The sequence below is a fragment of the Pongo abelii genome, chromosome 6, assembly GCF_028885655.2.
Source record: "Pongo abelii isolate AG06213 chromosome 6, NHGRI_mPonAbe1-v2.0_pri, whole genome shotgun sequence".
In the NCBI taxonomy this organism is placed as follows: Eukaryota; Metazoa; Chordata; class Mammalia; order Primates; family Hominidae; genus Pongo; species Pongo abelii.
Genome location: NC_071991.2, coordinates 148,638,416 through 148,651,490, shown reverse-complemented (window position 1 = coordinate 148,651,490; position 13,075 = coordinate 148,638,416). Strand labels below are relative to the sequence as shown.

At 53.7% G+C, this 13,075-nt stretch overlaps 1 protein-coding gene across 5 annotated transcripts; it reads left to right on the top strand.

The window, feature by feature from the left end:
* The first annotated feature begins 331 nt into the window (after positions 1-331).
* On the top strand, positions 332-12,907 carry ASB10 (ankyrin repeat and SOCS box containing 10). 5 transcript variants are annotated; one of them, XR_008527320.2, is made up of 8 exons: positions 332-1,813; positions 1,969-2,236; positions 7,150-7,669; positions 8,981-9,273; positions 10,717-10,778; positions 11,080-11,396; positions 11,934-12,047; positions 12,308-12,416. XR_008527320.2 is itself a non-coding variant. In XM_002818685.4 (6 exons), exons 1-5 carry the CDS (start codon positions 1,498-1,500, stop codon positions 12,491-12,493), a joined length of 1,404 nt encoding a protein of 467 aa, XP_002818731.3. In that variant the 5' UTR covers positions 342-1,497; the 3' UTR covers positions 12,639-12,907. The 5 variants fall into 5 exon arrangements, 2 of the variants coding, with proteins under 2 accessions (XP_054415957.1, XP_002818731.3); XR_008527319.2 differs by having other exon boundaries at positions 10,717-11,396; XR_008527321.2 differs by lacking the exons at positions 10,717-10,778; positions 11,080-11,396 and having other exon boundaries at positions 12,308-12,330.
* Positions 12,908-13,075: the final 168 nt, after the last annotated feature.

Below are 13,075 nucleotides of genomic sequence, written 5' to 3'. Positions count from 1 at the left end.
GGGGCTGGAGCACTCCAAGCCCGCGGTGGGCAGTGGTGGGTCAGAGCTGAGCCCGAGGGCTTGGTTTCTCATCTTCTTTCTCTCTTTTTTTCCTTTTGATCCACCCGGCCCCCAAACAAAAGTCAGTGCCTGAGTAGACAGAGACATTTCTCCTTTCTCACTCTCTAGTGAAGAGACCCCATGTAACCACAGCAGGGGAGAGATGCCACCCAAGGTCATCCAGGGAGGTGGGGGAGTTGGCATCAAGGGCGAGCATGGGGAGTTTCTGTGGCTGCCTGTGGGTTACGCTCTGTTACTCAGGCACATGTCTGTCTATGGGAGCCCCCGAGGGGTGCCTCACACAGCGAGGGCAATCTGTGTTACTACTGTGAACTCCTCCCTTGGTTTGGGAGTGGGAAGGTGCAGGGCTAACAGATGACATTTGGAACGGCAGGAAATATTATCTGGCACCCACAGGCCTTCCCAGTGGGATCGGAGCCCAGGCAGCTGGAGGCCGATTTGGTGAAGCAGAGGAAAAACAAGAAAGAGCCCAAGTCCCTGGGTTCCAGTCCTGGCTCTGCAACAAGCTCTCTGCGTGATCTTGGGAAATTCACTTCCCTTTAATGCCGAGATGACGGACTGGGCAGCATGGTCCAGGTGGTCCCTTTCCACCCTGAGGTCATACAGCCCTGGGGTGAAGCTCAGGGTTGGAGGGCTCAGGCCTCACTTGTTCTCCTGCCCCTCCCTAATTCCCCCACCCGGCCTGACTGACAGCTGGGCCAGTCAGGGCTATTTATGGCTTTGCCCGATGTTGTGCTCCCCTGCGTCTCCCACGCTGGGCCCCACCCAGCTCGGGCCCAGCACCCACCTGCCCAGTCCACCAGCAACATCTCTGGGAGTCCTGCTGCTTTGGCTCTCCCAGAACAAGCCATGCCCTGGGGAAAGAACTCCTCTCCCCACTGGGGACACCATCTGGGGTGCCTTCCCTCTGCCCCGGCCTGCCGGATCTGGAGGCCCCACTCCCGCCCAGCCTGGGAGACCCCTCGGCCATCACCACTGCTCTGCCAAGACATGGCCCTGCAGAATGCCCTCTACACTGGGGACCTGGCAAGGTTGCAGGAGCTGTTCCCCCCGCACAGCACAGCCGACCTGCTGCTGGAGAGCCGGGCCGCAGAGCCTCGCTGGAGCAGCCACCAGAGGGGTGAGGGGCATCTGGGGGGTGCTGAGAACCAGGGGGCTGGGCTGACTGCCTCGGCCACAGACGTCCTAAGAGCTTGAGGGAAAGAGAAGCCCCCCGGCTGTTTCTCCCCGACCTCAAAGCTTGCCCAATAGCCTAAACCTTGGCCCAGGAACATAGTCATGTGGAGCCCAGAATAGCTCCTGCTGGATGCGTGGCCAGGTCAGCCTCGGGGCGTGGGACACAGGGGCCCTCTGTCTGTCTGTATTTCCCTCCTGCTCTCTCTCTCTCTGCCTTTGGCATATACCTCTCCTCCTCCCCACTCCCCTCTCCCCACCCACATGCTCATGAGTTGGTCTCCAGAAGAGTGCAAGGGGCAGGGAGAGCCCCTCGATGACAGACACCCCCTCTGTGCCAGGCTGGTGGAGAAGCCCAGCAGAGGGTCTGAGGAGCACCCCAAGTCTGGCCCAGGACCCATCGTCACCCGCACAGCCTCAGGACCTGCCCTTGCCTTCTGGCAGGCAGTGCTGGCTGGGGACGTGGGCTGTGTCTCCCGCATCCTCGCGGACTCCAGTACTGGCCTGGCTCCTGATTCCATCTTTGATACCAGCGACCCAGAGCGATGGAGGGATTTCCGCTTCAACATCCGTGCTCTGAGTACGGGCCGGGGCACTGGGGGGTCTCAGTGGGAGAGAGGGGAGGCTGCAGATGGAGCTCTGGGCTCCCTCTTCCTGCCTCTGCCCACCTCACCCCATTGGCTGGAAGGTCTTTGCCTTCCCTGGGGATCTGAGGTCCATGTCTCCCCTCCCTAGGACTCTGGTCTCTGACATACGAAGAGGAGCTGACCACCCCACTGCATGTGGCAGCCAGCCGTGGCCACACCGAAGTCCTGCGGCTGCTGCTGAGACGGCGAGCAAGGCCAGACAGTGCCCCTGGGGGCCGCACCGCCCTGCACGAGGCCTGTGCTGCAGGCCACACTGCCTGTGTTCATGTGCTGCTGGTGGCGGGAGCCGACCCCAACATCGCTGACCAGGATGGGAAACGCCCCCTGCATCTCTGCCGGGGGCCTGGCACCCTTGAGTGAGTGACCCCTCACCCCAACCCCCAGTTCCACTCTGAAGGGAAGCAAAGAGGCCTTCTCAGGGAGGATGGGGGAAAATGTCAGGGACCTGGGGCAGAGCAGTCCAGGCTTGGGGGCGCGGGTCAGGGTGCAGTTACTTCCCAAGTCATCCACCCGTTGACCCCATGAACTTTGGAGTGGCCTGGACTTTGGACAGTTTTCTGGTCTCCCAGGGGTGGAGGGAGGCTGTGGCAGGGGTGCAATTGCATGGCCCGCATTGGGAAATTGCCTGGCTCCATTATGGGGACGTGGTGTTGCTTAAAGTTTTTAAAAACACTTTCTGAGCTTATCCTATGTTCCAGGCACTGTGCTAAGCACAACAGCAACTAAGTCCCTGAGGCCCTGCCCTCAGGGAGCTTACTGTCCAATGATCCAGACAGGGAGTAGAGGATGGTGGCCCCAGTGAGGACCTGCCTGGGTCCCTCTGGGTAGGGTCTGGTTTTCCATGACAGGTCTAGAATCTCCTTATTGGTAAGGCACCCTCAGATCATGGGCTCAAGGGACTCTCACTAACTAAACTCCCAAGAAACTGATGAATACACCCAAATGTGCCAATGTATCATTTATTGTAGAGAATAGTCCTTTGCAGTGACATAAATAATTGCAACCCATGTGTAAGGAACGTTGGAGGATGGGATCCCAATTACAATTTTGTGAACTAACTCTACATCCTATAGAGGCCCTCTCTCTACTGACTGCACACCTGCAGGTCTTGTCTCTTGCCTCTGAAAGTTGCCAAATTATTGACCGTGGGGTTCTCCTTTCATGGACCCTCTCCTTCTTGTTCATCTCATCAGCCTCTAGAGGATTCCATAGACTTAATCATACTATGGTTGAAGATGTGTTCTTTACTAGTGTGGCCCAGTGGAAACCTAATGTGAGCCACATATGCAATTTAGAATGTTCTAGCAGCCCTATAAAAAAATGACAAATGGCCAGGCACGGTGGCTCACGCCTGTAATCCCAGCACTTTGGGAGGCTGAGGCAGGTGGCTCGCTTGAGGCCAGGAGTTCGAGACCAGCCTGGCCAACATGCCCAAGCCTTGTCTCTACTAAAAATACAAAAATTAGCTGGGTGTGGTGGCGGGTGCCTGTAATCCCAGCAACTCGGGAGGCTGAGGCAGGAGAATTGCTTAAACCTGGGAGGTGGATGTTGCAGTGAGCGGAGATTAGATTGCGCCACTGCACTCCAGCCTGGGAGACAAAGTGAGACTTTGTCTCACAGAAAAAAAAAAAAAAAAAAAGACAAATATGTAAAATTAATTTTTAAAATGGTGGTAAAATATACATGAAATTTACCTTTGTAACCATTTTTTATTTATTTATTTATTTTTTGAGACGGAGTCTTGCTCTGTCTCCCCGGCTGGAGTGCAGTGGCACGATCTCGGCTCACTGCAAGCTCAGCCTCCCGGGTTCACGCCATTCTCCTGCCTCAGCCTCTCGAGTAGCTGGGACTACAGGCCCCCGCCACCATGCCCGGCTAACTTTTTGTATTTTTAGTAGAGACGCGGTTTCACCATGTTAGCCAGGATGGTCTCAATCTCCTGACCTTGTGTTCTGCCTGCCTTGGCCTCCCAAAGTGCTGGGATTACAGGCACCAGCCACTGCGCCCAGCCCTTTGTAACCATTTTTAAGTGTGCAGTTTGATGGCATTAAGCACATTCATGTTGTTGTTCAACCATCGCCACCATCCATCTCCAAACTTTCTCATCTTCCCAAACTGAAATTCTATCCCCATCAAACACTAATCACTCACCCCACCCTGTCTCCCAAGCCCCTGGCTATCACTATTTTACTTTCTGTCTCTGAATGTGAACACTCTGGGGACCTCACATAAGTGGAATCATGTGGTATTTGTCCTTTTGTAACTGGCTTATTCCACTTAGCATGATGTCTTCAGACTTCACCCGTGTTGTCTCATGTTTCAGAATTTCCTTCCTTATTTTTATTTTTATTTATTTATTTTTTTTGAGACAGAGTCTCGCTCTTTCGCCCAGGATGGAATGCAGTGGCGCGATCTTGGCTCACTGCAAGCTCCGCCTCCTGGGTTCATGCCATTCTCCTGCCTCAGCTTTGCGAGTAGCTGGGACGACAGGCGCCCTCCACTGCGCCCGGCTAATTTTTGTATTTTTTAGTAGAGACAGGGTTTCACCATGTTAGCCAGGATGGTCTCGATCTCCTGACCTCGTGATCCACCCACCTCGGCCTCCCAAAGTGCTGGGATTACAGGCATGAGCCACTGCGCCCGGCCGAATTTCCTTCCTTTCTAAGGCTGAATAACACTCCTTCATATGTGGATAGCACATTTTGTTTATTCATTCACCCGTTGAGGGACACTTGGGTTGCTTCCACATTTTGGCTATTGTGAATAATGCTCCTGTGGACGTGTGGGTACAAATATCTGTGAAGCAGGTTAAATTAATTATATTTTATTTAGCACAACATATCCAAAGTGTTATCATGTTGACATGTAATCAATATAAAATTGAGGCCGGGCGCAGTGGCTCACACCTGTAATCCCAGCACTTTGGGAGGCCAAGCCGGGTGGATCACCTGAGGTCAGGAATTCAAGACCAACCTGGCCAACATGGCGAAACTCTGTCTCTACTAAAAATACAAAAATTAGCTGGACATGGTGGCGGGCATCTGTAATCCCAGCTACTCGGAGGCTGAGGCAGGAGAATCGCTTGAACCCAGGAGGTGGAGGTGGTAGTGAGCCAAGATTGTGCCACTGCACTCCTGCCTGGGCGAAAAAGGGAAACTCCATCTCAAACAAACAAACAAACAAACAGACAAAAATTAGCCAGGCATGGTGGTGCACACCTGTAATCTCAGCTACTCGGAAGGCTGAGGTAGGAGGATCATTTAAGCCTGTAAGGCGGAGGTTGCAGTGAGTGGAGATCATGCCACTGTACTCCAGCCTGGGTGACAGAGAGAGACCTTATCTCAAAAGAAAAAAAAAAGAGAGAGAGATGGGGTCTCTCTCAGTCACCTAGTCTGGATGTGCAGTGGTGCGTTCATAGCTCACTGCAGCCTCAAACTACTGGGCTCAAACAATCCTCTCACCTCAGCCTACAGAGTAGATGGGACTACTACAGGCCCACGCCACCATTCCCAGCTAATTTTTTGTGGAGATGGGTCTCACTTTGTTGCCCAGGATAGTCTTGAACTCCTGGGCTAAAGTGATTCTCCAATGCACCTAGCCGGCTCTGTTTCTGAAGAAGAAGAAGAAGAAAAAAAGGCATGCATATAACACAGCGCATCTCAGTTAGGATTAGCCACATTTCAAGAACTTGATAGCCACAGGTGGCTAGTGGCTACCACTAGATAGTGAGGTTCCACATAATCCCACATTTTTAGTTCTGACCATGTTCCCACCAGCCTCCCTGAGATCACACCCAGGGATAATCCTTCCTTCCTTTGTGAGTAAACAAATGTATTTTAAAATTATTATGGAGACTTTTAAACATATAGAAAGTCAGACAGGATAATGAAATGAGCTCCCACAATCCATCACCCTCTATACCTCCCACTCCGCCTGCCAAGTGTGGTCATTTTGAGCTCTTACGATGACAGGTTTTTGGGGGTTGTCTCACGTGCTGCTCACAACCACCTCGGAAGCCCTGAAGTGAGGCACACACGTTGCTGTGACTCCCTGTGCTTCTTGCCATCTTGGAGTAAATCTAGTTGGCCAATTTCAGTCTTTTTTATTTTTTATTTTTCTATTTTGAGAAATAGAGTGAGAAGGAGTCTCACTCTGTCACCCAGGCTGGAGTGTAGTGGCACGATCTCGGCTCACTGCAGTCTCCACCTCCCAGGTTCAAGCGATTCTCCTGCCTCAGCCTCCCAAGTAGCTGGGATTACAGGGGCCCACCACTACATGTGGCTAATTTTTGTATCTTTAGTAGAGACGGGGGTTCACCATGTTTGCCAGGCTGGTCTCAAACTCCTGACCTCAGGTGATCCACCTGCCTTGGCCTCCCAAAGTGCTGGGATTATAGGCATGAGCCACCGTGCCCAGCCAATCAGTCTTGTTCTTTGTCCCACTGCCCCATTTCCATGTGCGCCCACTGTCAGGCCCCACGCCCCCTTCCTCCTCCAGTCCCAGCGTGCAGAGCCCCCCAACACTCCTGTTGCCCCTGGACCCAAATAGCAGCCCTACCGCTACTAGCCATGTCAACTTGCATGAGATCCTCAAACCTCAGTTTCCTCCTCTGTGGCATGAGTGTCTTAAGAGAGCCTACCAAGGGAATGTAGTGAGGATGAAATTAGCTACGACACGTAAAACCGTCAGCAGGCGCCTGTTCTAACCACTCATGTGATAACTGCTGGTGACGTTTATTCCCACGGATGATTTAGTGGATTATCCCAACAAAAAGTATTTGGATTTTAAAGAAGGACGCTGTTGGCCGGGCACAGTGGCTCATGCCTATAATCCAGCACTTTGGGAGGCCGAGGCAGGTGGATCACTTGAGGTCAGGAGTTCGAGACCAGCCTGGCAAACATGGTGAAACCCCATCTCTACTAAATACACAAAAAACTAGCCAGGCGTGGTGGTGGATGCCTGTAATCCCAGCTACTCTGGAGGCTGAGGCAGGAGAATCGCTTGAACCTGGGAGGTGGAGGTTGCAGTGAGCCGAGATCATACTACTCCACTCCAGCCTGGGCGATAGAACAAGACTCAGTCTCAAAAAAAAAAAAAAAAAAAAAAAAAAGAAGGGTACTGTTGATCTTGCAGAATGGTGCCGGGATGACCACCGGTGATGGGCAGGATGGAGGGTGGGTGGGGGAAGACAGAACCAAGAGCCACCCAAGTGTGTTCCTGCCGGGGGTCCGTGCCCGCTTTCCTCCCCACCACCGTCTCCCCCCAATAGGTGTGCGGAGCTGCTCCTCAGGTTTGGAGCGAGAGTGGATGGTCGGTCCGAGGAAGAAGAGGAGACCCCTTTGCATGTGGCCGCCCGGCTTGGCCATGTGGAGCTGGCAGATCTGCTTCTAAGACGGGGGGCATGTCCTGATGCCCGCAATGCCGAAGGCTGGACCCCACTGCTGGCTGCCTGTGACGTCCGCTGCCAGTCCACCGCCGATGCTGAGGCCACCACCACCCGCTGCCTGCAGCTGTGCAGCTTGCTGCTTTCAGCTGGAGCAGACGCTGATGCTGCCGACCAGGACAAGCAGCGACCCCTGCACCTGGCCTGTCGCCGTGGCCATGCAGCTGTCGTGGAGCTGCTCCTGTCCTGTGGTGTCAGCGCCAACACCATGGACTATGGGGGACACACGCCCCTGCACTGTGCTCTGCAGGGCCCAGCTGCAGCCCTGGCCCAGAGCCCTGAGCACGTGGTTCGGGCTTTGCTCAACCATGGCGCCGTCCGTGTCTGGCCAGGGGCCCTCCCCAAGGTATGGGGGCTACAGGCAGCAGGAGGGCCACCATGGTGAGGGGCCGGGGAGACCTAGGGCTGCGCTCCGGTTTGCTTTGGAATGTGGCCTATGCACATAGATTGGTTCCTTCGGTCTGTCTTTCATTCAGCATGTAAGCAAAGCCCAAATAGGGGTCAAGGTGAAGACACAGATCAGTGGGAAATGTGTGTGCGTGCATGTGTGTGTGCATGTGTACACATGGTGTGCGTGTGTATACATGTGTTCATGCACGTATGTGCATGTATATACTGCGCATGTGTGATAAAGGTGGACTGGGGGCAGTGGGGCCAGATGATAAAGGATCCAAAAAGACAGAAGAAGTCAGGGCTGATGTAGGTGGTGGGCGTTGTTTAAGGGTCTTCATCAGCACAGCAAACTGATGAAAATAGCATTTGAAGATACTCCCACTAGCAGTGGGATCAGTTCAGTGACAGATGCAGGAGAGGCTCTCCAAGGGAAGAGGGTGAGCCTGTTTCAGGAGGCTCAAGGTCCCCTGAAATGTCTGCAAATGGACATGGTCCCACTTTCTGAGAATCTGGTAGGACCTACAGCCCCCAGAACAGCTGCCACTGTCCTGGCACCTGTGAACATGCCTTTCACTGTCAATTTCAATTTATATCCTACTTTATCTTAATTTCCCCTAAGTAGGTTCAACTTGAAGACCTGTGCTACTGATGCCCTGTGAGGGGGACTTGCCCCATGCTGTGTGGTGTCTGGAGGGGCGTAGATAATGTCATGGAGGGCGCTGGGTCTGGGTTGGGGACATCCGTTCTCAGAGGAGATGGGTCAGAACTGAAACCACCCTCTGAGTAGACAGGTCCCCTCTGACCCAGCCCAGAGTCTTGTCCCACCCAGCCTTGCCTGTCCTGGGACCACCCCTGCTATCCCAGCCTCTCCCCTTTGCTCACAAACCTAGAAGCATCTGTCTGGATTCCTAAGCAAGACCAAATAATTAAACAGCCCAAGAGTTCGGCAGATTGGTCTCCCCTTTGGGAAAATACAAGAAAATCAACAATTAACACTAATTAATCTCCTATTAACACTAGATAATTAGGAGACAAGCAATTCCCTGTAATCTGACGGCAGCTCTGACAGCTAATGATTTCCCCGGCAGGCAGGGGTGGGAGGAGGGTCCGGCGCAGCGAAAGAGTTTCCTGGGACCCCACAGCCCTGCTCCACCCCTCAGCCTGTCTCTGGGGCCAAAGGGGCTGGCAGAGCAAAGTACCCCATTTGTCCCTTTCCATGATCTGCAGCCCTGCCAGCTGAGCGGTTTCTGTCCTCCCTGCACAGAAGCCTCCACCGCCCATCTGTGATGAAACGCCAGCCCCAGCTGGTTCTCTAGGAGCCACCATTTTGGACTTGGTGCTCAGGGGACCTGGATCCGGGATGTGACTTTGATGCTTGTTCGTGTGGGTGTAGGCAAGTCACTGCATGTGATACAGCCTCTCCCTAACAGGATGGAAAGCTGTAGGAGAGCCCTGGGGAACAGTCGGAGCAAGCACAGCCTTGACCACACACCAGGCACTGCTCTAAGCTGTATTTCTTGTTACAGGAGTTCCTCAGTCTTCCCAGCAACTTCTGAGGTCAGTGGTGACTAGGAGTATAGGCTGTGGAGCCAGACGCACTACCTGTATGGCCTTTGGCAAGTCGCTGAATCTCCCTAGGCCTCAGTTTTGTCATCTGTAACATAGGGATATGACACTATGCCTTCTTCATAGGGTTAGTGTGAGAAGAGTTAATACACATCAAGCCTAGTGCTTAACACTTGTTAGCTAGTGTTGCTCTTGTTATGTAATGTATGAGAAAGCACTTGGTAAGCTGCTTGGCATCATCCCAATGAGGGTATCATTGGATATGGAAGTGCAAAGCAGGTTGGTGTAGCCGCACAGGCTTCCTGGAGGAGGCGGGACTGGGAGGGGCAGTTTTGACGGGAGGGAGGAGGAAGAGGCAGGCATTCCAGACACAGCGAGCTACTTGAGCCCACTGCAGAGGTGGGGGTCAACATGGGCCAGGAAGGACAGAGATGGGCCTGAGGGGCAGGTGGAGAGGAGAGTTGGAGAGAACCAGCCTGCTCTTCCCTAGCTCGGAGGAGGAGTGAGGAAAAGAGGCCTCCCGGGACAGACTGGTGAGCACTGCTCAGATGCAGGGCTAGAAGCAGAGGCCCCAGGTGTGTAAAATGCTTTCTCCAGGGACCCCTGGAAGGCCAGGCCTTCTGCTCCCACTTCTCATCAGTACTCTCATCTGACAGACAGAAGGGTCTCCTCTCCTTGCAGACAGAGGCTGTTAAACCCCCACTATTAGATGCAATTGTGTGTTTGGCCACATGTGGGTTGTGTGTGAGATACTGCCTGAAAGACAGTACTTAGCTGTTTTCAGATCTTAAAAGACTCTGTGGCCATCACCTGTAGAGATGCATGTAGGAGTGCAGTGGAGGAGGCACGAATCTGCTTTAGGTACCGAGTTCAGGCACAAGTGGGCATCATAGTGCCAGTGTCTGTCAGGCCACTTTTCTGACCACGTGGACGGTCTGTCCACAGGCTGCTCCACTGCATGGCTTGCCCGCTTGCTGCATTGGACCACCACCTCAAAGACCTTTCTTGACCACTCCATCTAGGACAGTGCCCTCCCCAACCATGCTCAGTCCCCTGACCCTACTTTTTTTTTCTTTTTTGAGACAGGGTCTCACTCTGTCACCCACACATGCAGTGGCACGATCCCGGCTCACTGCAACCTCTGCCTCCCAGGCTTAAGAGATTCTCCTGCCTTAGCCTCCCAAATAGGTGGGATTACAGGTGCATGCCACTACTGCCCGGCTAATTTTTGTATTTTTAGTAGAGACGGGGTTTCATCATGTTGGCCAGGCTGGTCTCAAGCTGCTGACCTCAAGTGATCCACCCATCTCGGCTTCCCAAAGTGCTGGGATTACAGGCATGAGCCGCCATGCCCAGCCCTTTCTTATTTTTCATTGCAGCAGTAGATCTGTGAGTGATGACTTCTGTGTTTATTATGTTTTCCCTCTGAAATAGGAGCTCTTGGATGACAAGGACTTTATTTTCCCCACTGCTGGATTCGAAGTGCTTGCCACATAGTAGGCCCTCAATAAATATTTGCTGAATGAACCAATGAAAGCATAAATCTGGCTCCAACTAGATTCCATCCCTGCTCCTACCAAATCCTCTCCTGCTCCTGCAGGCAGTCCATCAGCCTCGGGTTGCCTTGTCCCTTCTCCCTGAATACCCTCCTGGCTCTGGGGTTCCCTTGCCTCCAGAGCCCAGCCCTCCCTCTGTGAGTCCCCTACCCAGCCCCACCCCACTCTGTGGCCCCCTCTCGTGGCTGTCTCTACCCTCACTTGGCATTGGATGGATTCTGTGATCTTTTTATCTGCTCAGGAGCTCCAGCCACAGGTCAGGGACCCCTTCCAGCCAGCAGAAAACCCAGCCCAGAACCTTGTAGAGGCAGAGAGGAGAGCAGGATGGTGATGTGGTTAAGGGCAAGGGGCCACGCTTCCAGGCCTGGACTGTGGGAATCACAACTTGGGCAAGTTAATTAACTTCTCTGTACCTCAGTTTCCCTTGGCTGTAATGAAGGAAATGGGATAATAACATGGGGATATTAACAGTCCATCCCTTGCAGGGACAACAGTGAAGAGTTCATACGTGTAAAGTGCTAGAAAAACCATCTGGCCTGAGTTATGCACAATAGAAAGGTTAGCTGCTGTATTGGCTTCCTGGATCAAACGAAGTACCACAAACTGGGTAGCTTAAAGCAACAGAAATTTAGTTCCCTTACAGCAGTGGAGGCTGGAAGTTTGAAATGCAGATGTGGGCAGGGCTGGCTCCTTTTGGAGCCTCTGAGGGAAAACCTGTTCCATGGTGGTCTTGTAGCTTCCAGTGGTTTCCCACAATCCTTGGTGTCCTTTGACTCATACACGCGTCACTCCACTCCACTGTCTACCTTTGTCATCACGTGGCCTTCTTGTCTATGTCCGTGTCTGTGCCTCTGTTTTCTCTTCTTATAAGAACACCAGTCATATTGAATAGGGCTCACCCTAATGACCTCATTTTATCCTGATTACATTTGCAAAGACCCTATTTCCAAGTAAGGTCCCATTCATAGGTACAGGGGGTTAGGTCTTCAATATATCTTTTGGGGAACAAAGTTCAACCCACAACAACTATTCTGGAGCTGTCTGGTCATTCTGCGTGGACTGACTGGGGACCCAACACGTCTCTGCCTCCCGCAGGTGCTGGAGCGCTGGAGCACGTGCCCTCGGACCATCGAGGTCCTGATGAACACCTACAGTGTTGTGCAGCTTCCCGAGGAGGCCGTCGGCCTGGTGCCTCCTGAAACTCTGCAGGTCAGATTCCAAGGCTCTGAACGTAGAGCCTCTCATCCTGGCCCCAAGACTCCCACCCGCTAAACCGCAGCCCCCCATAGAAAGTACCCAAAGACGCACACCAGAAGAGAGAACTTGCAGAGTGAACACAGATATTCATTGTTTCTAAGAGGTTCCTTCCCGTAGATGCCCCACCCCTCACCAGCCTACCCTGTGAGGAGGAGCAGCCCGCACTACCTGTCTGAGGCTGCCCCTCACTGAGCCCCTTGTTCTGCCCCCAGAAACATCAGCGTTTCTACTCCTCCCTCTTCGCCTTGGTGAGGCAGCCCAGGTCGCTGCAGCATCTGAGCCGCTGTGCGCTCCGCTCCCACCTGGAGGGCAGCCTGCCCCACGCGCTGCCCCGCCTCCCCCTGCCACCGCGACTGCTCCGCTACCTGCAGCTGGATTTTGAGGGCGTGCTCTACTAGGTGAGCCCCGGGATCTGTGAGCAGTCACAGCTGCTTGGGGTCCAGGGATGGGTGGAAGGCAAGAGAAGGGTTGGGGAGGGCCCTGGCCAGAACCGGCCCGTCCCCGAACCACCAGAAGCCTCTGAATCCAAACCTCTCCTTCCAGATGTCCACGGCCTTTTGAGAGGGCCTGAAAGCAGATGTCCCAGCCTGCAGAGGGCGCGCCTCTGCTCTAACTCAGGCCAGGTAGCCCTGGCAGCAGGAGGCCCAGCTCCGCATGCAGGTGTGGATGCTGCAATTCCCAATGCAGAGAAGCGGACCGACAGCGGCAGCCGGGTGATGTCTGATGAAGACACACTCCTATTGGGGCTCTCCTGAGGCCCCCTTCTAGCCTGTGCAAACCCTGTATGTGCATTAAAAATCTCCAGGTCTGTGTTTGGTGCTGTCTCCAACAGACCTTCCTCTGAACTGGCTCCCTTGCAGGGGAGTCGGGATGGGCGGACTGACAGGGGCTCCCTGCCTGCCCCACGGTGCCAGCTGCATCACGTTCCCCTTTGGCATCAGCCGGCTGCTAAGGGGTCCCAAGCTTGCCAGCTCCATGAA

Excerpts from the sequence above, each read along its gene's own strand:
- ASB10 (XM_002818685.4), top strand. The coding sequence starts at position 1,498 with ATGCTCATGAGTTGGTCTCCAGAAGAGTGCAAGGGGCAGGGAGAGCCC. Across the intron at positions 1,814-1,968 it reads CTTCAACATCCGTGCTCTGA|GACTCTGGTCTCTGACATAC; the intron begins GTACGGGCCGGG and ends TCCCCTCCCTAG. Across the intron at positions 2,237-7,149 it reads CGGGGGCCTGGCACCCTTGA|GTGTGCGGAGCTGCTCCTCA; the intron begins GTGAGTGACCCC and ends TCCCCCCAATAG.